General features: G+C 38.2%; 1 protein-coding gene across 9 annotated transcripts in view; it reads left to right on the top strand.

The window, feature by feature from the left end:
- Positions 1-27,869, top strand: part of ERICH1 (glutamate rich 1) — a 98,284-nt gene that overhangs the window by 12,994 nt on the left and 57,421 nt on the right. For 8 of the 9 annotated variants that reach the window (XR_012628017.1, XR_012628018.1, XR_012628019.1 and 5 more), the window contains exons 2-3: positions 5,045-5,239; positions 21,232-21,366. Coding sequence is in view for 6 of the 9 variants with exons in the window: in XM_074861671.1 (XP_074717772.1) it covers positions 5,045-5,239; positions 21,232-21,366 (330 nt within the window). In the remaining 3 variants the exon portion in view is untranslated. The remainder of the gene's footprint in view (positions 1-5,044; positions 5,240-21,231; positions 21,367-27,869) is intronic. The other variant, XM_074861672.1, reaches the window with a different exon arrangement.

The raw sequence follows: 27,869 nt of genomic DNA, 5'->3' as shown, positions 1-27,869 counted from the left end.
TAGATTCAGAACACTAAGTCATCTTCTGTCGATGATTATAAAAAGTCTAATGCTTCATTCACTTTCAGTGTCTTGTTTTCAACGCTATACATTTCACAGCATAAAGAATCTCTCCATTGTAGTGTTAAAGTCCTGCTAGATTCCTGGAGGTGAAAGAGCACACAATATGGCAAGCACTTCACAGTTTTGTTTGTGCTTCTGTATGGACTCTGGAGTCATCACCAATGGAAATAATGTTTCCACATGCTACTCTGGACTAAAATGGCATACTAAAAGTATGGTGGTCCCTTGGCTATGCTCATCTAACCTAGAGGCTTAGAGCTTCCTCCCAGTTGTCCTCTGTGACCAGGTGTTCAGAGCTATGTCTTCAGTAATGTATAGCTATGGGGAAATTTTCCTTCATGCTGCAGAAAATATTCCCTGTAGAACTCAGAAAGCATCTTTAGTCTTCAGTAGGTTGGGAGTAATGAGCTATCAATTATACATCAGAGAAATAGAGCCATTGTAAGCTACTGTGGTAGTTTTTAAACACTTACCATGGATTGGATGAAGTCTTCCTTTCATTAATTCTTGCCTGGTCTATGCCCTATAAAACATTTTGGATTACTATCTGCTGTCCCAGATTTTGTAGGGAGGTAGGGACAGCTGAAAGCAATGCAGAGCTAATGATAACAAACATTCTGTGTTGCTTTCAGCTGCATCCACACCACGGCCATTCCTGGCCCGTAAACCTCTTAGCTTGTCTGCTTTCCTCTCTCACTTCCAGTTTCTCATTTGTTAGTCCTGGAGACTGCTTTGTTCTAAGAGGAGAGATGTATTTGCAGTAGTCTGTGCAACAAGGCTTCCCTTTTTTACCTTGTAATTGGCTTCTTATTGCTGTTCACGTTACTTTCCTGTTCAATTACAGGCTCAGTTCCAGAGATAATTCCCCCCAAACTATTCTTTCTTTTCCAGACTGGAACACCGGGTTTTGTAATATGCAAATACAACTTTCAAGACTGTTCTCAAAAACATACCCAGTAGAATATATTAAATTCACCCTTGTACCTTGCGCATTAATGCTGTATGTAAATGTGGCAATTTCCATTGATTCTGACTCCAGATAGTGTATCCCTCACTTTTCTGTGGTCTCCCCTGTCTTTTCTTGAGGTCTTTTTAAAAGCGCATCTCAAGATTGTATATGCTTGTTTACAGACATCAGTCTGCTATGAAAAGTGGAAAAGTGTTCCCAGATTAGTCTATTGAAAGACCACGTGAATCTGTACAGATCCTCCATCAGTTATGTTGACTGGAAAACGACAGCAACAAATAACTGGATGTACTTGGCTATGCTATGGATATGGTGAGAGCAAGCCTTATTCCACATTGGAACTCTGATAGGTTAGATACATCTTTGGTAGTAGATATTTTTCCTTGAATTTTCTTTATTGCTAATCTCCTGTTAAGAGGTAGTTATTTTTAAGGGTTTGAGCAGTTCTTACCAGATAGACTGATCTCTGATGCTGCATAGTGCCAAAGCCATCAGGTTAAGGAGAATTTTGAATAGGGTAGAAAAACTGCTCTGTAGCATCAGACAAGACCAACCTCCTGCGGTTAAGCCAATGCTCATGGATATCACAGGATAACTTTTTTAAGTAATTGCAGCGATAAAACCCTGAGAAAAGAGCATCCTGTCATCTGAAAAATGTTTTGATAGCTCAGCTCAGAGTTCTAACTGCAAAGCAGAGTGCTTCTCTGGAGCATGTAAAGCTGCTGAGTATGGCAGGATAGATATTCCTCAGTGCCTAATTTCCTTGTTCATTGATACGTGGGACAAACTTGTTCAAAAAGTTTTGGGCTGCAGGCAGATTTTATTTTTTTCTTCAGGCTAGAATATAATTAGGATTCCAAATAGTTCAGACTAAATCAGTCAGTTTTTTCAGCAGCTCTCTAGTGATAACTACCTTCTTCATTCTCTTGAGGAGGGTGTACTGCTGGGAGACACTGCTTCCTGCTGTCTTCAGAAGGCTTGAAATACATCAGGTTCCAGACAGGGACCTTGACATGCCTAGGTGTCACCACTGCTCATTTCCATTCTGTTGTGGTTATTGAGAATTACTAATTGTCTTAAGAGAGGACTCTGCAGTGCTGAGATGCGCTGACACAGGTGTGAAAGCTTTTCAGGCAACAAGGAACTAACTCCCCCACTCTGCACCCAGCTGCTTCTTCCTGTGTCTGCTGAAAACCCCAGCCTGTAAGATTGAATGGTGCTTTGGTGTTGACAGCTAAACCACATCTTTGCTGAAGTATATCACTGCTGCTGAGCTAGATATTTCTTTCTAAGCAAGAGAGATTTCTGTTAAAGAATACTTTCTTCAGTATTCACACCCTCCCAAGGCAGGCATTGTTCTGGCTTGCTTTCTCAAGTGTAGTATTGGAGATGGGGTGAGCCCCATGTGAATGAGAAGGAATGAATGTATCAAAACTGGTCTCGTATTGCTTTCTGAAGCAATGCTAGTGTGAATATAGTCCCTATATTTTAAAAAGGAAAGGAAGAGTGAAGTCATTTTTTTGTGGCGGTAACTGAACGGATGACTAGAGAAACCAGATTTCAAGATGGGGAGCATAAAATCCACTGCAGCTATGAGGAGGCTGACTTTCCTCAGCAGATTTGGAGAAAATGTATTTCCATATATAGATTCATCAGTATCTCAATGATCATTTCCTTCGGAAGAATAGTTTCCTCAATGCAAGTTCTTGAATGTTATTTTGTGTACTGCTTTTGGCTGTGCTAGAGTTAATTTTCTTTATAACAGCTCCTGTGGTGCTGTGTTTTTTGGATTTGTGGTGAAAACAATGTTGGTAACACACCAATGTCTTGGTTATTGTTGAGTGGTGCTTACACAGAGTCAAGGTCTTTTCTGCTTCTCACCCCACCAGTGAGTGGGCTGGGGGTGCACAAGAAATTGGGAGGGGACACAGCCAGGACAGCGCACCCCAGCTGACCAAAGGGATGTCTCACACCATATGATGTCATGCTCAGCATATAAAGCTGGGGGAAGGAGGAGGAAGGCGGGACATTTGGAGTGATGGTGTTTTGTCTCCCCAAGTAACCATTATGCATGATGGAGCCCTGCTGTCCTGGAGATGGCTGAACACCTGCCTGCAGATGGGAAGCAGTGAATGAATTCCTTGTTTTGTTTGCTCGCTTTACTTATTAAACTGTCTTCATCTCAACACACAAAGTTGTCTCAATTTTACCTTTCCTACTCCATTTCCCATCCCACGCAGTGGGGAGTGAGCGAGCAGCTGTGTGGGACTTAGCTGCCTACCGGGGTTAAACCATGACATTTAGTAACAGCTCTACTGGAGTTCATTAAAATGCTGCAGCATTAGTAGCATTACTTAGGGAAAGGATCCAGGATAAACTACTTGGATAACTTGCTTTAGAGTCAGAGATCTGCAAAGGGCAGTTAACTTTGTCTTATTACAGTGCCTATTTCTGTCTGCTTTCTCTAGTTGTTTTCTGAGGAGAGTAATTGTGGATTTTGTCTTTCTAGCTGTAGAATATCCTGGCAAAGGAACCTTAAGAAAAGAAAATACACAATCACTTGTTGATATCTGTCATTCTGCAAACGGTAGTCTTAACACATAACTTGCAAAATGGATTGTGCTTGATGGGGACATTGCTAGCAGTTTGTCACAGTTTTTTTCATGTCACTGAATGATAGATAAGCATAGAAAAAGTAAAATTTGGGCTTCGTAAGCAAAGCCTTCTGCAGAAGTTTCTCTTTAGGCTTACATCTTGTTATAGGCCTTTCATAAGGTCACCAATTATTTGAGAGATTGGGCACAAGCAAAGAGTAAGTGATCACATATAGACTAGTAAGAGCTCAAAAAAAGTCTGAGACATACTCCCCTATAGTTAGTCATTTACATGACAATTGAAACATATCACCAAGGTACACGTGGAGGTAAAGTTTGTCTATGGAGAACTAGTGGTTCAAGGATTTCCCAGCTCAGTGAAGGTGATTTTTTTCAGTTATGAAGGAGAGTAATGTATTGAAGAGTTATGTGATGATAGTATGTTGTTCTGTTAAGCTGCAGTAGGAGCTGTTCTTGTAACAATGTAAGTCCTTCTCTCTTAGCAGAATTGTTTAAGAGAGTCTGCACCAGGTTGCTTGTATAGTGTCCATACACTGTGTATTAAATTTAAAATTGGAGTTTAGATAACATATTTTTCTCCAAATCTCACTCTTCCCTCCTCCCCCCATACCGCAATATCTGCTTGACCACATAGAATTCATGAAACTGGGGATGTTCTTTTGCAATAGAGAAAAACTTCTAGTATTAATTTATGTTTTAATATATTATGTAATTTCAAGTGATTGAAATATGCATGCATCCATATAAAGATGATAGTGTTGCTGATGAGTAGATTATTTGCATATATTCCTTTTCTTTAATCAAATGATGCTTGCATTTGAGTAACTAGTAGCAGATTGCCAGTGTCGTCAGAAAGGGGCCCATAAGAGGAAGAGGCGTATAAGAATACTGCTAATTCTGTAGAAATAATTGGGTTACCATGTGTTTCTGCTGCTGTCTACTTCTAGTTTTTCTATGTGATTAAATAGCTGTAGCTTACCGATTTTAATGAGTGATTTGATTGTGATGCCTTTGTGCCAGAAGAGACCTGCATTTTGAGCAGCCTTGTAACACTTGTGTAGGAAGATACTTGTTTTAAAAGAAATTTTAAAAATTAATGTGTGTTTAGTCTGTAAATGTACTGTATTAATTTTTGCCAAAATGTAGTCAAACAGAGACTTTAAATGTAACCTTGCTAGTGAACTCTGGGATTTTAAAGCTGCTTTTCTGACTCAAGTTTAAGACTCTAATGTATTAATTTTCAACTTTACCTGTGAGAGGTGAGGGCTACTGAAGACAGACTTGCATGGAATATGAGAGAAACTATCTTGTATCAATTTGTTGGTGGTATTTTAAAGTCTTAAAACACCTTTAAATCATTGCATTTCTTTCTGTTTAAGAAAGTCTTCTTACCCCACAGTGTTCATAGGGAAAGTACTGAAACGACTCTATGCTGAGACTTCATCATCTTCTCTTGTGCATACTTCGAATAGAGAAGAGGAGGCAGTTCTCAGAAATGCGGGCTCAAAATCCGAAGAAAAGAATTTGGATAATGTTCAGAATTCTTCAGCAGTTGCTAGCACGTCAACTGATTCACCCTGCGAATCATTGCAAGGTGAGACTGCATAGTCCCTTTTCTGATAATATGCTTTTAAATATAGTTACTTTAATTGAGAACAGTATAGTATCTACTTTTTTCATCTATTGATACCAACAGTCAAATCTGAATACAAGTGGTACTTAATACTAGAACACTTGAGGTCAGTGCATAAGTCATGTGGAAGCCAAGAAATGGTCTTGATATATATACGTGAATGCAGCATTTAACAGTGGCTAACATGAAAATTCAGTGTAAGCCATAACTGTCTTTGGTGTAATGTCTGTTGAACAGTGAGAAAATGACTTATACTGGTACAACTCTGCTCAGCTATTGGAGATACACAAAGATTGGTGGGAATACAGGATCCAGCACTTCCTCCTGCCCTTGTGTTGCAACAGAAACCCTATGGGGAACATAAACCCAACAGAAGGCAGATTCAGGCACTATGTTAGTACCCTGCTAAAGAGCATTATTTTGTGTGTGTTTATGCAATGAAAGTGGTGTATGAATTTTTTGACAGGTAAGTAAAAGTCCTTTTTCAAGTGGGTTGTAAAATGTGGATGATATGCCAAAATATGAAGGAGTTGCAATGTGAGGTAGCTGTGCTATTACTTGTAAGTGAAAGGCTCTGTGTGTAACTATAGAAGTGTGAATTGCTTTGTGTTTTAGCTTATCTAAAACCAAATTTTGCCATCACTGAAAGGATGGATAAACTGACTTGAAATAAAAAGCCATGTTTCCTGAGAGTATAAACAGCTTTCTGTAGGGGAGGTGCTCAGCTAGACCTGTTACACTCAAACAGGGAAGAACTGATTGTGGATGTGTTCTGGGGCAGGAGACTAAAGTCCTGAAAGAAGTGAGCAAAATGAGTAGTAGGATTAGAACCCTGTGCTACAGAAGAACAGATGTTAGTCCTGTTCAGGGCTCTGCTTGGTAGGAGCAAATGGAATACTGGTCTGAATTCCAAAGGAGCTCTGGAGAGCTGGCAGATCTTCAAGAATAACCTCAAAGCACAAGAATGGCTAATTTTGACATGCAGAAAACTAAGCAAGTGTGGCAGGATACCTGACTGAGCTTGGATGTGTCAGGGAGCAGCAAGGGGAAGGTGAGGTAAGGCTAGGAGGAACAAGCATGTCTGGTAACAGTAACTAGGTTCAGCCCACAGTCCAGTGACACCAGGCAAATCAGCAGTGACAAGGCAGGTCTGAGGTCAAGACAGTATGTGTCTTAACATAAAAAAAAAGCCTTGAAGAGGGTTGCAGTGATAAACTCATAGGAAAAAGATGAACCAGTTACCCATCTGTGAAACCAACAGATAACCATTCCTAACCATAACTAACCGTTCTAAATTTAAGGAGCTTTTGCATGAATAATCATTTACATATTGTGATTTTTATGACATTGGACACTGAAAGTATGTGTTTAGTGATAGGCTGTAAGATTTGGAGCTATAAACCGTGTGGCCTTGGAAGAAGAAAAGCATAAAGGCAACGATTGAAATTTCTGATCATATACTATTTTAAATAACTTCTTTCTTGTAGACCAAATGTTATGGGCATAACTGTAAAACAACTGATCACTTAATTAGCAGTAGTCTAAGATGTACAATGGAAAATGAGAGGGTGTTTTTTGTGTAGATACACAGTCCTTCCTAGTTTGAAAGTAATTATTTCAGTCCTATAAAATCTACTGAAAATTTTAATTTAGTGTCAGTCAATAAGAAACAAGGATTTATTTAAAAAGAAGCTGACTTAAAGTCTAAGTATTTTCTAGCATTAAATAACTTTTACAGTAAAACTCACCACAACGTTCTACTTGCCTTTAACAGTTATTTTCAAATTGTGAAAATGCCATTACTGATATGCATAAAGTAGCCCCCCCTAGATTCTTGTATTTATTGGAGTGCAGTTTGCAGCGTTGCCTTAAATGTCTGCATCTTGAAGTGTAACAGTGAATTATGCCCATAAAATTTAAAGATCACTTTTATATCCTGTAAATATTTGCATTTATACGCCCCTTTTGAGATCAAGTTGAAGTTGAGATGCTTAAGTATATAGAAGATCAGGATCCATGTTAATGAGTGGTTCTCACTTAATTTTGGAAGATTAATAATTTAATATCAAAAGGTTGTCCCATAAGGCTCCCCACATAGTTCTGAAACTAAAGCTTACGATAAGACACAGAATAACTAGAGATTGAAGGAAATTTGAGGGACACTGTCCTTTTTTACTTTAGAGTGATCTTCTGAATGGTATTTGCATTTTCTTTAAGAAGGTGGTAGTTCTGTTAGGGAAGGAGAAAACATGTGGAGGTGCCACGCTTCTTCTGAACCCAGAGAAAGAGAGTAGTCACTTATAAAAAAAAAAAAAAAAAAAAAACCACCCTTCTCTTTTCAAGAGATAAGATATTTTTAAAAAAGTGACTTAAACCCAACAAACCCAAACACCTGCCTGTACCCAAAATTTCCATTCAAGTACATACTAAGTTGTACCTTCCCTTTGGATTCTAGTTGTCATAAATCAGATTTTTTCACCTATTCAACCAAAATACTCAGTGAGAAAACAAATGTAACCAAAATAGGAGTTCCTACCTACCTCCTGGACAATTAGATTAAGACTTTCTAAACATTTATCACCTGATTCTTCCATTGCAAGACCTATAGTTCTTAATTTCAGAAGATATAGGAAAACAGTTTTTTCTTGCTTCACCATAAAATTAAGGAGGGTCTTGATAACTTTAATATTAAGGTAATAAAGCTGGTTATGCATACGTGTAATAAACCTGAGCCTTCTTGGCAGGCAAAGTATTAAAGAGCGAATCGAAAACTGAAAGCTCCTACAAATAATTTATTTTTCCCTAAGCTTGTGAATATGCTTCCAAGTACAGTATTATAAATGCTTAAAAACTTGCTGTACCACAAAAAAAAAGTGTCTGGCAAAAGACTGAGCAAACATTTCTAAGTACAAATTACTTGCTTGGATATGGGTTTTGACTAAATTTTGTTCTGAGGATTGGTTTTGTTTGTTTCTGACCCTTGTTAGGGCAGGATCTACTTGCAACAAGGATTAATTTCGTGGAGAATGTTTGTCTTGAGGTCTGCAGTTGTCTGATTTCTTTACTACTTGTTGATACTTTAAAACCTCACTAATTTTTTTAATACCTTTATAGTATATATTCAAAGCAGACCTGCATGCTTCTGACTAGAGATTTGCTAATTGTAGAATTGGCTCTTTTTATGGCCTCCTTAGTCTTGGACCTTTTTCTTGGTCAGAATTACAACCACTTTTTAAAGGATTTAGGATTTACTGATCAATGTTTAGCATCTTCATTATAAAAATTAAAATTTAAGAGATGCTGAAGAAGCATGATTGTGTACAAGTGAAATGTATAGTATTCCATTTTTCTGTTTAAAGCATCCTGTTCTACTTTTGGTTTTTCTGTTTTCTCTAATTCTGTAAAAGGAAATTGAAATGCAGAAAGCCTAGGCAGAGTCTCAGATCTTATGGAGACAACCTATTTGATCTTCGTCTCCTTCATATATTTAAGAAAGAGGTAATGAAGAAAAATACTAAGCTATTGTTACTCATAAATTCTAGATGTTTTAAAAAAGAGAATTCATATTATGCTACATAAATAGACAAAAAGCATTTTACTCCATTAAATAAAAATGTGAATGTCTATCAACTGTGAAGTATCCCAGCATTGTTATCCTATATAAGGAATTCCTGTCAAAATTCAGTACAGCTGTGTGATATTTTTGTGTGTGTGTGTGTAATTACTTTTTCCATTAAAGCTATTAATGTTGACAGTATACTGCATTTAAGAAGTCATCACTGGGACACATGGACTGTGTCCTTACTTATCCTAATCCTGTCTTCCTGCAGTTGTTCTCTTATAGAAAACTTAAGTTTGTGACGGAAGTGCCTAGAAGACAAAACTTGTCTAAAAAATACGCCTGGACAGCCCTGGCTTTTAGATAATCAAATTGATGAAGTGCATATGCTTGAGAAATTAAACTCCAGCAGTACCCAATGCAGTAAACAGCTTTAGAGACTTGTTAAACAATTCAGCTTCGTTTCAGTTAATTAATCTGAAAAGCTGTCTATTGTGAATAAGCTAAAGAGCAATGGAGATTATAATTATTATACAACAAAGTGTTGTCACACACTCTTGTATTCTTCTCTCAAGGGTTTAAAAATTCTCTCATTACATGCTGTTACAGTGGCATTATACTGTGAAAATGGGACAGACGTATCCAGAAGCAAGTAAGAGTATCTGACTGAAGACACCAACCGCTGGTGGCTATGGTAGAAATGGTGCCCAACCAGATTTACAAGCTGGTAGCTATATGCTTGGGGAGAATATAGAGATCTGGGGTTTGGGAGAGGAGCAGGGAGAAAACAAACCAAAACAAAAACCCAACCACAAACAAATCTCTCTATTCAGACTGAGTGGGCTGCATGTATAATATCTGTAACTTCTGTTGTGACAGAAACAGCGTTGTAGCTCAGTCTCCAGTTGCCCTAGCAATACTCTTCTGTTTTTTTTTTTTTGCTGCTGACTAGCAGATTCCTTCCTTTTCCAGTGTTCTTCTGTGTATACATTCACTCATTCTTCTCATGTTGGAAATGAAGATGTAGAAGACATCTTAGCTGTCATAAAGAAATCTGTGGGCCTCTGTGACAACTGAAAGCAATTTAACAAGTAGCTTATCTAACAGTATGTAGCAGTTGCCTAATTGGAGTAGAAAATGCCAGCTTTAGCTGTAAGTGTAAACAAGCTCTAAACCTAAATGTAGCCAGCTGCAGGAAAACTAATTATATGAAGAAAGGAAACAGAAAAATGGCTTGTGTAAGAATTTGATAAAAAAACTTGTTTCAGCCAGAGAAGCACTGATAGACAGTCCTGAGGCAAATCTAACTGCAGCATAGTAATTGTGTGTATTGGCGTTCTCACTGTCCACCTTGTCTCCCTATTTGACATTACTTTTGATGTATTGATGAGAAAATAGGTTGTGTGAGATGCCTCTTCTGCTCCCATTTACTGGAGAGTTTATTACTTAAGTTGCCATTGTCAAAATCATAGTTATCAGGAGTCAAATTTCATGGTTTTTGCTGTTACACATGCTTACTCCCTGTTTGTCTTTCCTACCAATTGTACCCTCTAACCATTATTTGAAAAGTGGAAATGCTTATAGTGTGAACTTGATACTGAAGTAAGTTCAGGACAAATGATTTTCCATAATTTTTTTGTGCTTCTGTGGTTTGCATTATTTTTGTACACAAACAGGAATAGACTCTTACTGATGACTTCCAATTATGGAATAAAAAAATGTATGTTTTGGGGGGAAAAAAAAAAGTTTAAAACCTTGAACTTTGTTTACTTTTAATCTGATGAGCATGTCTGTCTATTTCCTGGTCAAGCTTCAGGTAAGTCCCAGTAATGACATAGTCACTTAATCAGTGAGCATAATAATTGCAACGTAGGCGTGGCCTTTTAGATTCAGTGTTGTTGCATTTATGAGTTGATTGACAGGGATGTATTTGGCTTTTGAAGTGTGTTGAACAAATAAGATCTGCAGCACGAGGATGAACAATTGACCTGAGTACTAACTTAACATTAAGGTAGTTTTATTCTCCTGTTTATACAGCTAGAATTCCTAGACATCTAATCAGATTATTGCCTATAATCATATACCAGGACATGAGACACTGAAGCTTTTAAGTTAATACTTAACTATATCTTTTGTTTCATCATTACTTCATATATTCAACTTAAAGAAAAAAAAATAGCTTGTACCACTTTTTACATTAGCTATCTCGTAATTTTAAAACTGCCATCTGCCTGTAGTGTTCTGTTTCTTGGTTTCCTTGATCAAGGCTTTTTTCCTACTTCACTCTCACGTTGTATTATGCTTTATTTTCATTATTTTTTCCAAGTGAATGTAGATGTTTTAATGGTTCGTAGGTAAAAATTCAGTGAGTGAGAACAGAGTGAGTGAGTGAGAACACAGTGAGAACAAGAAGAAGAAGGATTTCTACTTTTTTAATCTGTTTCTTCTGTGACAGAGAATGTCTGCCACTTCTAGTGTAATGAAATGGACACTGAGTTATATTGGAAAGTCCCGACTCCAATAAAATGGTCTATAATACAGCCTTTCTAGGTGTCTAAAAAAAAAAGTCTAAGAGTTAGTGTACATGTGGGAGGTGGTGAGGGAAATAAATTTGAGCTCTCTTGTTCCTTGTTTTTTACAAAGTTCCCATCCCAACTTTGGGCCTTATAAAATGAGTATATCTTTATTGACCTCAATTTCCTTCTGAAGTTTTTGGTTTCCATCAAACTGAAGGAAAAGACAAGGGTGAGGAAGTACTTCTGAGATCTTTCTCAAGTTGTTTTCTTCTTTTTAAAGCTCCAGTCCTCCGAGCATCAAACACTGCCCTGCCCCATCCCATCCCTTCCCTTCCCTCCTTCACTGATAACTTTTGCAGTTAGTCCATTGGAAATATTAACAGAAAACAGAACGGTTTAAAACTGTGTTTTAAACCAAACTTAGATGATGTCATTTTTACTAGCCAGAAAAATAATGCTTATATGGAATGAAAAGCAAGACAAAACAGTGCCTTGTTGTTGGGGTTTGTTTTATGTTGTGCTTTGTATAGAATCATAGAATGGAAAGATCATCTAGTTCCAACTCCCCTGCCATAGGCAGGGACACCTTCCCCTAGACCAGGTTACTCAAAGCCCATCCAACCTGGCCTTGAACACTGCCAGGGAGGGGGCATTCACAACTTCTCTGGGGAACCTGTTCCTGTGCCTCACAACCCTCACAGTAAAGTAGTTCTTCCTTATAGCTAATCTAAATCTACACTCTTTCAGTTTAAAACCATTACCTCTCATCCTATCACTACACTCCCTGATAAAGAGTCCCTCCCCATCTTTTCTATAGCCCCCTTTAAGTGCTGGAAGGCCGCTATAAGGTCTCCCCGGAGCCTTCTCCAGGCTGAACAACCCCAACTCTCTCAGCCTGTCGTCATAAGGGGAGGGGCTCCAGCCCCCTGATCATCTTTGTGACCTCCTCTGGACTCACTCTAACAGGTCCATGTCCTTCTTATGTTGGGGGCCCCAGAGCTGGACACAGTACTGCAGGTGGGGTCTCACCAGAGCGGAGTAGAGGGGGACCATCACCTCCCTCAACCTGCTGGCTCCACTTCTCTTGATGCAGACTAGGATATAGTTGGCTTTCTGGGCTACACACACATGTATATAGTAATATATAATGACCTATGGCATAGTTTAAAATAGGAAAAAACCTTTGTATTAGTTTCTAGGTCATCTTACACCTGTTTCAGCTCTTAAGAAAGAAATTGTTTTCCTGCTGTTAATACAAATGAGAATATGATAAGGCCTAATATTTAGTGGAAGAGAATGTTAATTCTATACTGAATATATTGCAATCTACACTGAAATAAATACATAGCCTTAAAAAGTCAGTGCAAATGTGTTTGTGGAAATAAACTACTAGCCTTTAGAATGAGAGAAATCTTAAGACACTGTGACAAAATACTATTGGATAGGAAAGACTGCAGAGTAGGTCATGAGACGGTTTTGAGAAATAATTCTGGGCAAGTAATTGCCACAAAACCCCCCCACTCTATTCTAAAGCCCTCAAGAAGGGGACTTTGCCCTTAATTGCAGTTAAACCCTAGCAGCAGTTTTAGGACTTTATGATCTCAGCACTGCTGGGTAACAACACTATAGTTACATGCTTCTCAATTGCATGCTGAATCTGAATAAGGAAGCGTTAAGACAACCTGTAACAGGTGTTTGAACTTTAGTACAGTAGATGTCAATAAATTTGAAAGTTAATTTAAAACACAAAACAATTTAAAATCAGAATAAAATCCAAGTAGATGGCTTTTCCAGAGTGCAGAGGGCTTAATGAAAATGTAACTAAGTTGGCAATATTTGTAAAAGTATTTGAGACATTTAATACAGGGTGAGTGCATGGATCATTCATTTGGATGCTGTCGTTATTCCTCTTTTCTATTCTTCCTACCTTCTAATCATACTTCTGCTTGAACAAGAAGGCTGAAATGTAGCTTGTCAAGTATTAAGCAGTCCCTTCTTTCAAGAAATATGACAATGTGCTTAACTGAAAAGTGTTGGGAATCCATCCCACTAAACTCTCAGGTACCACTGACTGATTGTATCTGGTTTCACTGAAAATCTGGTCATTATCTTAGTAGGTTGGAAAGGACAAACTAAGGGTGGCCATCAGCTACCCTTTTCCATTCTCTTCAATTTGCATGCTCTCCACAGGGGAGAGAGCTGGGAGGGGAGCTGCTGTAGGAGTTGGTTCCAGACCCTAAGGCATAGGCAAGTGTTAGCTCCCTAGGGACTTGCCTAGTGAAACCTGGTACTCATCTGCGCTCCTAAAAGGCATGGTGGTCATGAGGACCAGGTGCACGTTGTCATACACTAGTCTTACTTCCTCACATACGGAAAAGGTGGGATGAAAGAGAAATTACTTTGTTCATCCATCTTGTTGGCTTTCCATCAGTGTGATAACTGGCACAAGTCATTACAGGCCAAGGAGCCGTGGGCTATGGGTAGAAAAAGGAATTTTCATTCAAAAAATCAATCTTGAAGACCTAGTTATATTTATCTAATCACTGACTCGGTACACTTAAAATCATAAAAAGGCAGTGCTTTGGAAAGACTCTCATAACTGACTTTGTTTATTTTGTAGTCATTTCCATTATGTGAGAAGAGGGAGCAACCTCTGTAATCTAGACTTTCTCTTCTTAATGAAGTGAAGCACTTCTAGTGATGTGAGGTGTCAGGAGGGAGGTTGAAATGAACTGACTTGAGTGACAACATGCTACCAGACACAAATGGTGTACACCCTGAGGATGGGGAGCAGTCTTCTGTAATATGGCTAGGCTTCTACAGAAAAAATCTGGGAATGCAGGGAAAACATGCTATTTCTTGAACATCAAAGGATAGTGGAGTTTCTTCTGCTTAAAGATAACTGAATAAAGTAGAAGAAATTAAGGTCAGTCAGAAAAATTCTGTACTGTTGTCTACACTAGTATGTAGTGACCAGTAGTATTGTCAAAATGAGTATTGGAATAAAATGAGTGTATTGTACTACTTCCCCATGATGTTCTCTAACAGTTTGCTGCTTGAGGATTTTCTGAGCCAGAGGACAACATGTATCTGTTCAATTACCTAATTTTTTTTCTTTCATTAATTTGTTATTTGAAGCTATGTAATTTTTCAATTTGGAATAGAACTATACACTCTGAAGTTTTACCTGGCAAGCAGGGAAATTTATCATTCAAAACAGAATAACAGACATCTTCAAAATTTTAAAGCTGAAGTGAATGCTGCAGAAGAAAACACTTTTTCAGTATTCTCTTACAGGTATTGATGCCAATAAAATATGTGACAGTAGCAAATAATGTAGCATAAGTAGATAGCCAAAAGACATTCAATAAACTTTTTTATTTAGAAAGAGTTGAAGAATCTTTGGAAGAAGTATATCTTCTTCGGCCAGAAACTGGCTTGAGTGACTCTCCTTGTTTATTCCAATAAAGTGCAGATACTGAGGGGGAGGGATTGGATGCTAATATTTGTAGATGAGAGAAATTTTTCAGTTGGTTAAATTAGTAAGATTGGACACTAGAGCTGTGTCATCCAGCCACCTGGCTGGAAGACAGGTGCCCACGAAAGCCTCTCTATCATCCCTCCTCAGCTGGACAGGGGAGAGAAAATATAACAAAAGGCTCATGAGTTGAGATAAGGACAGTGAGAGATCATTCAGCAATTGCCATCACAGGCAAAGCAGACTCAAATCAGAGTAGAATAAAGAAAAAGAAAAACTAAATCTTAAAAAAACCTTCCCCCTGCCCCTCCTTTCTTCCTGGGCTTCTTCATTCCCAATTTCTCTACTTCCTTCCCTCCAGCAGCACAGTGGGATGGGGAATAGGGGTTGTGGTTAGTTCATCACCTGTTGTTTCTGCCATGCCTTCCTCCTCAGGGAGAGGACTCATCACACTCTTTCCCTGCTCCAGCGTGGGGTGTCTCCTGTGAGAGACAGTCCTCCATGAACTTCTCCAACGTGAATCCTTCCCATGGGCTTCCCACAAACTGCTCCAGCGTGGGTCCCCCATGGGGTCACAAGTCCTGCCAGCAAATCTGCTCCAGCGTGGGCTCCTCTCAAGTGGTCCACAGGTCCTGCCAGGAGTCTGCTCCAGCGCAAGCTTCCCATGCTCCTTTGGGCATCCACCTGCTCCGGCATGGGATCCTCCCCGGGCTGCAGGTGGAGATCTGCTCCACCGTTAACCTCCATGGGTGCAGGGCACAGCTGCCTCACCGTGGTCTGCACCACCGGCTGCAGGGGAATCTCTGCTGTGGTGCCTGGAGCACCTCCTTGCCTTCCTTCTCTCGCATATTCTCACTCCTCTCTCTGGCTGCAGTTTCCCTTGAACATATTTTTTTTTCCCCTTTCTTAAATACATTATCACAGAGGTGCTGCCACCATCGCTAATGGACTTGGCCTTGGCCAGCGACAGTTCCCTATTGGAGCCATCTGGCATTGGCTCTGTCGGACATGGGAGAAGCTTCTAGCAGCTTCTCACAGAAGCCAACCCTGTAGGCGCCCTGCTACAAGAATCTTGCCACGCAAACCCAGTACAAGGTATTAAAACAAGCTAAAGGAATTAGATTGTAATAGTAAACTATTAGCTCTTCATAAAGGGAGTTCCATAATTTTGTGAGAGACAAGCTCCTACCTGCAGTAAGTGAATTTGTAGAGAAATAATTCATCAATTCCAGTCACTCAGCAAAGCAGCACACCATTTCCATTATTGTGCAATGGTTATCATTTGAGTAAAACAAATGATCAGCAGTAAGTGACTGTCCGTTCTTTGCTAGGTTTCTTACCGTCATCATCATTTTTTCTCTCTGCCCAATGTGACTGACCTAGTATTGAGGGAGAAAATCCTGCTGAAGACAGGTCCAGCAGCAGGAATTATGCAGCACTCCAAGGGAAAGGATTGTACTTTCCGATTGCACAGAAGACTACTTGAGCTAAAAGGTTCTGCCTTTGTGGAAAGCACTTGTGTGTGTGTGTGTGTGTTGACTTGAGACAGGAAAACAATCCTGTGAAAGTCAACCTGTGAACAGAGGATGATTGTACACGATACAACACTTCGTGTCCCTGAAGTTACTCTCACATACGTTACCATGACAGACTAAAGTAACTATAGCTTGATGTTCAGGAACTTGGATATCACCTGAGAGTATTTAGGATCACCAGATTTGTTTTATAATTGTTTATGCTGATGAAGAACAATTTGATGTCTTCACATTGATCAACTAGAAAAGTAGCTATTTTTTACTACCACTGTTTAGAAGGACCCTCAAGGTGTGTATGTCCACAGTTAGTCACCAATATCACCTTTGCCACATTTCAGTTTGTGAAGGTTTTTTGGAGGAGACAAAACTCTCTTGCTCAGGATTTGCATGTGCACCATCTTTAAAGATGCTGTCTTGCTAGTCAATGAAGGGGAAAGTGATAGTGCATCTATATTGTGTGGAGATAAAGAGGAGTTGTATATGTGCAATGGGGATTGTCAGTTTTCAGGTTGTAGTCTCAATCTCACATGTAATGAAAATGAGGAATAGTTAAAATAGTTTACATGTTAAAATGCACTTTACTACAAACTCTTTAAAGGAGGTAACAGACCTTCTTCAAGCCTTATTTTTGTCAAGATCATATCTACTGTAACACCATCCAGTTAAGTGCCCACTATGAATAATGCCTTTTGTAGAAGGTATGACTCTAAACTAATCAGACCTTGGATTTGATCCAGCATTGATCCCTCTCTTCCTGTGCTTTTCTGTAAAGACCTCTTTTTGAAGATGAACTCTTTTCTTCCATTTGGAGAAGTGATAGCTGGGTGTTTCCAAGGGATTTTGTGGAAAAGATCACAGTCTTAGTCCGATTGGGCTAACGTGATGGTTGTTTGCAGGAGGCTGCAAGATATTCCAGATGACCTCTGGACTTGGGTCCTCTGTTTGCTCTATGAGTCCTGCCCTGTGGGAACACAGCAGTAGGTTACCAAGGCTTTCTGACTTGCAGGGAAGCACTTCGTGGGAAAGACAAAATTTCTGTGTAAGATTGTGAAACTGTACCAGATGTAGGTGCCCAGGCACTGGCAACCTGTGATGAGAGGCCGGAGCTGCCGCGTGCTGGGCACAGCCCATTCCAGCCAGCTCCAACCCACCCACGGCAGGGCACGGCTGAGCCCCCCAGCCAAGGTAGCGGTGCCTCAGGGAAAACATGTTTGAGAAAGGAGAGAACACTCCTGAGAGAGGAGGAAACTAAAAGGGATGACAAACAACAGTGGGAACACCAGAGTCAGAGGAGGTGCCGTGTGATTGAGCAAATGCTCCTGAAGGACTGCAGCCCGTGGAAAACCCCCACTGGCGCAGAGGAAGAGTGAAAAGGAAGGAGCAGCAGAGAGAAACCATCACGTACTGACTGTAAACAGGCACCACCACCACCTCGCACCACTCGTTGCCTCACTGAAGGGACTTAGTGTAACCTGCGGGGATACTAAGCAGGGAGGAAAGAAGTTTGGAGTGAATGTGAGCCAGAGAGGAAAGGCGTTTTCCCTAAGTGTTTTAATGTTTGCTTCATTTTGTTTTGTTTCTTTTTCCCAATACTTGAGTCAGTAAATAAATATTTCAAGTAATTGGCAGTAAATTAAGTTAATTTTCCCAACCTGAGTCTGTTTTGCCCACAGCAGTAGTTGGTAAGTGATCTCCCTGTCTTTGACCCATGAGCGCTCTCATTCCTGTTCTTCCAATTTTTTTCCCCACCCCACCCACCCTTGTCCCTGCTGAGGGGGGAGTGAGCGAGCATCTAGCAGCAAGTTTGGGTGCTGGCCAGGGTCAATCCAGCACAGAAACTAGAAGCAATTAAGTCTCTGCCCAGGGTTTAATCACTCTCACCAGTAAGCAAAGGACCAAGGTTGTATGAACACGTGTTCTGGCCATGTCTCTATTCAAGGCGTGCCTAAGCGTGCTTTGTGTTCAGGTGATCTGGAAGCCACGCTAGTGGTATGTACCACCATCTGGGCTGCAGGTAGGGGCAAGTTTAAGGATACTGAAAAATAGCCATAAAGCAAAATATACTGTGTCTGGCTGAGATGATGACAGACGGGGCAGTTGGCAATTTTACGTGGCTGGAAGCTTTACCATTAGCTCCTTCTTAAAAGGTCTGATACTTGTTTGTGGTAGGATAGCAAGAGGTACCATAGCTAGCCAAGCTGACATACTTGCAGGTGTAACCTTGGTAACGGGATAGGTTACATGCACTTCCCTACTCTGTGCTCAAGGTTGATTTACATGTAAAGGAACTCTTCCTGTGGGGAATGTTGTGGGGAAGAATGTGAATAGGAGACAACTCATTCCAAATATTTATTCTGTATTCTTAGTTTGCCTTTAAGAGTAATGTTTGTTGTTTTTGTGGTTTTGTGAACATCCTTTAGATGCTTTTCTTTCCATAAAACTTCAGAAATGGGATTTATGACTTACCTCGCAAAAAGGAGAGCATTCTCGAATATCTCCAGTATCTGATTACTTTCATTAGTCAAAAAACCCTTTTTATGTCACATTTTTATAAGTTAGCTATGTGCTTTGCAGCAATGTTTGTGGCTTTATAACCAACCCACCTCTTCTTAGCCCAAGACAACTATGGCCCCAGGCTGGAAAAATCCAGATTTAATGATTTGAGACTGGGAGATTTGTTAATACACTGACATTATGCAGTTATGTTTATACATTTTTTTCTGTACAGTGGTACAGTGTTGTTTAACATACTTGCACAGACTAATACAAAGACTAATGCTTGATTTACGGTTTGTAAACTACTTGAAGGTACATATGGGGTGAATATGTAATTTCAGGACTCCCATTTAAACAGGTCAACTTAAAGAAATTGTTTTGTGTCATCACTCATTTACATAGTAAAAGTTGTTATTGTTCTTTGTAAGATTAGGTGTTACAGATAGTCCCCCAAATTCTGTCATGTGTAACTTGTCCTGGGATATTAATATCCCAATATATCCTTTTATGATTAAAGGATTTTAGTTAGGACTGCTGGAAATTGAGTTTAATGATTTCATGGTCACCTTTGTTTTACAAAGCCTAAATAAAGGGAAAAAGGGGGAAACTTGAAATTGTTCAGAAGGGAATAACTCAGTAAACATTTGTACATCCTTGTAATTTAAAACTGTCACCAATTAGCATTTCACCATTAATCAGCCTGGGTAGAGAAAAAAAAAATCAATGCAAGTACTGCCAGTTCAGTGATTTGGCATCATCTTCATAGAAAGGATCTGTTGAAGAATTATTCCAAATTAATTTTCAGTGGATCTTTTTCCAAATCACATAATTGCTCTTCATCTTTCTGTATTATTTCTTTTCCTTTATTATGCTTTAAAGTAAGCATCATCAGTATCAGTTTGAAATTTTCTGGCTTGTTCAAGAAAAAAACAATAACTTTCTAATGTGTTCTCAGAACAAAATTATTACATCCTGATGATGAAAACGACTGTGATGTAGCTTTTGAAAAGTGCCTTGAATGTTCTGAAATGTACTTTATCATAGATATCTAAGATGATCAGTCATGCTGAACTCTTTGAAGTGTGCTATCTGAGAAATGTCAGGATACAGTTAAATTACATATTTGCATACAATGTGTATAGTTAAATTACATATTAGAAACATACATCTCTAACACAAATTATTTGTCAGACATACCTGCATTTTAAATGTTTAGGTATTAGTCCAACTGTAGCTGCAGCTTGGTAACAGACTGATCATCTGGGATCTTCTAGCGAGTGTGTGGTTTGAGGAGGTTAATTGTGTCCACCTGACAAAGATGTTTTTACTGTGTGTTATTTTAACAGTTCTGTCTATGTGTTTTAAAGGGGCAAATTTCCCCCAAGAAAGGAAGTGTTGTGTCTGTACTAGCTTACAGAGCTGTCTAAGTGTAAAAAAAACCACACTGAACCATCTAAAATTACATTGCAGCATCTAGAGACATAACATCCTGGCCTCTGGAAAGGCTTTTGTCTCCCTGTGGTTGATCTCTACTGTTGTCACTACTGAGCAATAAAATAGTCTGCTGTTTGGACTGGTTTCATGTAACTGGAGCAGAGATGCATCTCTGTCATTCCTACAGAGTTGCTTCTTGTCTGGTGAACAAAGAAAAGTTTATACTGCCACTCTTGCACGTATTTTTAAATACCTTTTAAAGGGGAAAAAAAAATACAAAAACAGTCTACTGCCATCATCACAAATAGTTGGAAAGCTGGCCTTTGGCACTTTTTTCCACCCAGAAAGAAGAGAAAGGATGAGGAAATGAGCCCTCTTGGGCTGGCACTGCTGAGGCTTAGTCAAGTGTGGCTTTCAAACTCCCTTTTTCTTTGCACCCTTCAGAACAGCATAGGCTATGTTTAAAAGGTCTGCAAATGGACAAACCACAGTTCTGTGATTCTTTTCTATTCCTTCTATCATTTCATAACCAGCTTGTATCTCTTCATCCATTCATCTTTTATGAAACAGTTCTTAAAAAAGTAGCATCTGCTCATGCTGAATGGGGAAAAATGTGTAAAGTGTCTCTTAAAATATCACTGTAAGTGGAAGCCTCTTCTGAAGTTAGAGCACAAGAGTTGTCTGACACAGAAAAAAAAAAAGTGTTTCTGGTAGAAAGAACTAACCTGTGAAGTATTTATTAATTTGTAGCTGCTATGGAATTTGCTGTAATTTTGTTGGTCATAGAATAATTTCAGTGTTCCACACCTGCCTTTCTCTCACTTCCTTTTCCTCTGTAAGGATTTTTGAGACCATTTATCATTGCTGTAGTTGGAAAAACATTTGAGAAAATCTATATTGGGATCACTAGCCAGACTGTTTTTTCTGTTTTCTAGGTAGTGACAATACAATTCTGTCTCCAAGGAGGATGTACACAGTGAATCTTCCTCCGGAAGGTTACATTGCAGTTACTTCAGATGCTATTAGTATTTCAGTTTCTGAAAACTCGGACAGTAGTACTGACTCAACAGGTAAGTTTGTCACTATGGTGAATTTTTCTCGAGATAAACTTCTTAGCATTATCAAGTAGATCCAAGTTGCAACAATTAAGTATTTAAACTGTTGCTGCCAGTGGGTGTCACTGTTTTGCAGCATAAGCAAAATGAGGATGTACATCTCTATGGTTTTGTTTCCGTTGTTAAGAGTTTGGAGACCAGATTCAACATTTGGTTATAGCCATACAGTGTCACTGATCTTACTGAAGTTACATAAAGTGTAACTGAGGACAAAGTCTTCAGCTCCTCCCACTCAAGTGCCGCATGTATATTCATATTAGGCCTGCTTACAGTCATTTTTAAGAGTAAATGTTAGATGAAGCTGTTTTAATAATCTTACTCCTGATGTTCTGAGGAGTTGGGCAAAGACTTAACGACCTTTCAAATTTACCTCTCCCGATTAGAACAGACATTCACCTGATTGGAGTTGGTGGGGGGAGATACCAGTCCTTTAGCCCTGAGAGGCTTTCTGATGAGAAACTGTGATGAGGTAACTTCAGAACCAATATTTAATGTTGTCAAAGGATACAAGAGAAGAAGCACAGATCTGTAAAGAAGCAGGCTCTAAGTTGTCCTCAGTTAAAATCATGGTTTTCTGAATGACGTTGCTAGAATTAAATTGATTCTGTTTTAGAAAGAAGTCTTAAGCTTAGATAAGACAAATTCATTTAGTTTTGTAAATTGCTGGAGATACAGAATTTTGGACAAACGTATATCATTGCTAGTGGCAGTCTACAGCCAAGAAAATACCCAGGTGAGCCTGATGAAGTAAAACACTTGATGAGCAGTGTTTATTAAACTACTATACAAACATATTTCAGCCTAAAGACTGCCTAAATGTACGGAAAACCTGACATTCGATCTGCAGATACAGAAGGGCAAATGTTCCCTGCCTTTGAAAACAGTACCCACAGGGGTGAATTGTTGGCTTGGAAATTGGGTCTGCATTCTATTCTGAGCTCCGCTCAGAATCTGAGTGCAAGGAAAACTATCAAAGTAGCCCAAGAGACTGAAGCAAAGTACAACATGACTGGTGGCACAATCAAGAATGTTCGTTCTTGGTGTGAAATGGTTTAAAGATGTTTTTTTGGATTGGGGAAGAAATAAATTTGTCAGAGTAACGTAACAATAGATCTCAATACTGTTGGGATTATGGATAGAAAGGTGTTCTAATACACAGCTTCCAGGTTGTGCTTTTCTCTTTATGTTAGATAGGATTCATATACAGAAGTCAGAGTCTGTTTCTAGACTATCTTTAAATTTGTTTAGTTACACAGTTCTCTTTGGACAGTTCATTGGGTTTCTTATTCAGCTGCTTATTCTGATATCAAAGCACCATTTCTCTCCCTCCATGCCATATAATCTCTTGTTCATTCTTTGATGTGATCTCCTTTCAAATATTAGAGGGACACTTCCCTTCTGTGTTTTGTTAATAAGACTAAATGAAGTCTCATAATACTTTGTAGGTAAATAGGCCTATAACATTCACTTTTATACAGAGAATTAAGTGACTTCTAAATAAAACATTAGAATTCAGGCTTCTGAACACTACTGCAACTGAGATATATCATTATTAAGGCATAAACCCAGAATTTTTGTGTCAAATTTACTCAGCTGCTGTTTAAAATCTATTAAGTAAATCAATATATAGTGTATATTAGATGTTGATATATTGCATAGCAGTAAAGTAGAAAAGAATTAGGATTGCATTATATTGTCCCTTTTTAGGGTCATATAAATATTCATCTGGTTTTACCATGGATAGATTATCGAACAACGGCTTTACTTGCTCATTTTCTAAATTTAACCTTTTCCTCTAGTATTTCAAAACAAATGTACTCAACCATGGTAGCAATAGGTAATGTTCTGGTGTTGCTTAGTGACAGTATTGACTGTTGGATGGTGATGTCTTTTAGCTGATCCCAGTCTCAGTGTTCAGGAGGAGTAGGTTTTGGACTTCAGTTACTTTTTTAACAGTTAAAAAATGCATCTGGAATTTTGGGAGACTTATTTTTGGATTGGTTTGTTACTTGACTTTACAGTTTATCACGGAATCAAGAAAAATTAAGTTTGAAGCGATATTTGGAGGTTTTTAATCCATGTTTTCTTTGCAAGGTAGGTTTGACTATAAATGTCATTCTTGCCAGGTATTTGCCTAATTTGTTCCTGAAAACCTCCCCATAGGGAGATTTTTCTTCCATGCCCTTTTCCATTTGCTCTAGTGTTTCACTACCCTTTAATGCTAGATCTTTCTTGCTGCAGCTTAAGGGCCCTTGTTATTTGTTCTGTCTAAAGACGGATTGTAGAATTAGATCTGTGCGAATCCGCAAGGTTGCGGGACATGGTTAACTTTACTCATGGTATGTCTTTTATAGTATTTAACTAAGCATATACATAAAATCTGTTGCAGGATGAAGGCTCTGATTTCAGGCAGTGCTCATAAAATACAAAAGAAAGTTTAGAGAATCACCCCATGGATTATTTAGTTTGCTCACTTAGATTTAGTTGTATATCCTTTATTTAGATCTTTTTTTGAAAGGATAAAGGAAAGCTTCAATGAGAGAGCCTTTGACGCTGAAGAAGAAAGAGGAAGCATGCATGTCTGTATGTACGAACGTTCTATATATATAAAATAAATCTGTTTTGTTTAGAAGTGCCTCAGGTATTCCCAAAGAACCAGCTCTATAAGGCAGAAATGCAGATCTGGTGTTGCATTGTTTTACTCCTAATACTATCTATATGACATATTTTGAAGGGCAGCAGGCTATCTTCTGCTGTTTCCTAAAAAGTGGAGCATATTGTATATATGCTAGGTAACTAAAGGCTGCCTTGCTAGCCTTTTCTAGCCTTTGGACCTGAAAGTAAAGGAAATAAATTTTGTGGAAATTCAAACAGAAACCTGACTCAGAAAATAATTTCATTGTTTATCGAACCTTCTCATGAAAATTATCTGACCATATCTTGGGATTAAAATTTTTTTAGTTGTAACTTAGTTATACATCAGTGTGATCTGTCACGTCTTTTCAGTAAATTAAGAAAACCAAATCCATGTCTTTCTGAATTAACGTAACAAGATTATCAAGAGGAATAGATATGCCATGGCTGATTTTTCATTGTGTTAAATTAATCTGTGGAAGAATGAAATATTCAATCACTAGAATATGAATTTAGACATCAGCTTTTTTAGAAATTATTTAAAGTTGAAGTTAGTTACAATTATAAATTAAAATAATTTCTTGTCAGCTCTAAAATATGTTTGGGTTTGTCCACTATTATTCTTCTTTAAACTAGTAGTTATATTATGGTTGATGCTGTCAGAATGAAATAAATGTTGTCCAGACTAACTTCTGAACAAGAAAAAAAAAAAAGCAAAGCAGGTCTGTGTGAATCTTTCAGTGTGTCTTTTTCCATCTGTCTCTGCATGTTGTTCTTAGCACTTCAAATAATTTTTCAAATACTTTTGAATACTGTTCTCTGTTGTGTCAAATAAATTGTGACCAGTTATGCCCTTAACATTATGTAGTCACCTTGTGATGCATGTGTAAATGACTAATGGCATTGGGACTTAAAATTTTGTGAAGCATCTTGGCTTTCTTGTTAATTCTCTTTTACGTTTCACAGAAGTGGGAGGGAGTAAAGCTGCTCTTTCAGGTTTGTTTTCTTCGGGTAAACAGGTCATTGATGAGCCTGTAGTAATGAGAAGAAAAATGTAAGAGTGCCTTGTCTTTCAAGAAAATAAAGAAAATTAAATTTATCCAACATTCTTAGCATAATATATTAGACTTAGGTGTCTAATTTTTAAAAACTCCCTTGACTGTTCTGGAGGAATTGAGTCACTATGATGGTGTGATCATGTCAGCCTTCCGTTGACTGAAGAGTAACAGGAATCAGACAGTCAAGGGAGGAAATAATGCAGAGAATTTTTGTTTTTCACATGATTTTCATGTTGACTTTGGTATATGTTAATGCATTGCTAACTTTCTTCTGGCAATAGACTTTATACTTTTGACAAGGGCATTAAAAATGTGTAATGTTTAAGCTACAGATAAGTCATTCATCAAATTCTAGTCATAAACTCAATATCCTCATAGCTTAAAGTTCATAAATCAGAGATCAAAATTAATTTATTTCTATTATCTATAGAGATACCTGAGAGATACACCATCATGTTTAAAAGGGTGTTCTATATGAAAGGAGAATCCAGGGAATTTCAATTATCTGTTTGTTACTAGGAAGCAGTAGCTTAGTTTTGATTGGGTTTGGATTTTAGTTTCATAAGATGAAGTTAAATTGTGTAGTTCTTGCTTCTTATTTTAAGACAGGTGAAACAATAGGAAATACTGTATGTTGCATTAAAATATGAAGGCTAAAAATGTAACCTTATTCCTTCTAAAAGATAAACTGATTTTATTTCTTCATCAATGTTTCTTGGATTCTCTAAGATATAATAATAAAATATAGCATAAAATTATTTTATTTGTGCACAAAAGTGTGCTGGATTATAATTTTTCTCTGAAGTGCTTTAATATTAAATCCGTATTTTTATGTAGAGTCGCAGAGTGGTATTTGGTGTTTCTTAGACTCATGGCAGAGCAAATTCCTGACCCAGACACTGTGGAAAATAAAAAGACTGTGCATGTAGGAGTTCAGGAATATGTAGTCGTTGAGAGCACCTGAAAGAATAGATAAAGAGAATTCAAAGAAAAGTGTTCCTAAGGTATTTTTTAATTTTTAATTTCATAACCCATTCTTTTTGTTCTTGTCAAGTCTCACTCATTTTTTCTTTCATGTGTTTGAACCGCAATGCAGAATTCATCTGATAATATCCTCTTGTTACTATCTCGATAACAAGCTACCCAGTTTTGGTGAAACCCTTTATATGGACAAAAGGAGCAAGACCTAACTGTGCTTTATCCTGCCTCCTAATGGGTATGTTATGAGACAGAATTTTAGCTAGGAGGAAGAGTCCAGTCTGGATGCTCCATTCCCATGCCAAGAAGTCAAGTTAGAGAAATTGAAGCAAGCAACCCATTTTTAATACCCTTTGGCAGCTGACAAGTCTGATATAACGTGGAAGGTAGTACTTCTGTGGGACACTTCCTCACCTAAATTTGTTTGTTGGCCTAAGGCAGCGCAATTGTACACGATAGCTGTATACAAGTTAGTTGTTAATGTAGCTGGTCTTCGGACTTTTGCTTTTTTTATTTGTTTCTGTCAGAAAGGGCAATACTGAAAAGAATCGCTACTACTGCAGCAAGAGGTTCAAGATGAGGGAATGAATTTTGAGATCTCTCTCATTTACATACAAGTAAATCAAGTTATTCAAATGAGATGCATCCCAGGAAATTATTGGCTGTGTCAGTGAAGGATAAGTGACATGGGGGAGGGGTCCTACTACATTTCTTGAGTTTGGTTCTTGGGCTTACTGATCAGTAAAATATAAATTTGCTTAAACACATAATCAGGTACTCTCATCTGTCTGTAGTGTCTTGATTCACTTAACGTTTAAGGCAGCCATTTTAGGAAGACTTAATCATGCTTAAGCTTGTTTTTGTTGTTAAGGAGATGCTAGTGTGAATCATGTGTTGACTACTTACATTCTTGGCAAGTGGTTGGGAATGTGATACATTACAGAACTGATATACTCAGCACACCAAGGGAACAATATGTTTTAAGCAGCTAAGGCTGGCAGCAAGTCTTTTTCACTGGTAGGTAGCACCAGTTGTGAAACTCAAGCATTATGAATCTTCTTGTAGCCTTCAAACCAGAGGGATCATTAGACTGTGTAATTTAATCTTCTGTACCTGTTAGGGAGATCTTACCCCATATTGAGCACAGCAGTCTGTGTTTGTAAAAAATAAAATAAAAATGCACATTTCAAAGAAGTCACAGAGGCTCCACTACTTTATGGTAATTTGTTCTAATAGTTAATTAGCTTCACTCTATTAAAAAAAAAGAAAAGAATTTGAAAAGTGCTTTTTTCTGCTTTCCTCTATTTGAGTAAAGAGCCTTTATTAAGCAGTATTTTCTTCCCACAAAGAAGCACAGTAATCAAGTCACCATCAGTCTTTTTTGATTGGATAAACAGTTTCACTTGTATATTACTCTAAGATATTTACTTCAAACCTCAAGTCACTTTTGTAGCTCTTTTATGTATCTGCCTTTTCACAGCATCCTTTTAAGAATATAAACTCCAGTACTGCATGTAGTATTTGTGGTTTCAACAACTCCATGCGTTGAAATAAAATAGTCTTTATATTTCTACCCACTACTTTGGGTTTTTTGTGTGTCAGAAAATTACTTTAACATTTTCCTGCCACAGCATTCCACCAAGAACTCTGCTTATTTGATACATTGATACCTTGGCCATTGCCAAAAGTCAGTCTCTTGGAAAATGTTTTCTCATAAACAACTGCATTTGACCATGTTTAAAATTTGTGTGGTTTAGGGTCTGTTTTTCTTGGTTGGTTGGTTTTTTT

The sequence above is a fragment of the Strix uralensis genome, chromosome 3 (genome assembly GCF_047716275.1).
Source record: "Strix uralensis isolate ZFMK-TIS-50842 chromosome 3, bStrUra1, whole genome shotgun sequence".
In the NCBI taxonomy this organism is placed as follows: domain Eukaryota; kingdom Metazoa; phylum Chordata; class Aves; order Strigiformes; family Strigidae; genus Strix; species Strix uralensis.
This window is presented reverse-complemented; position numbering and strand designations above follow the sequence as displayed.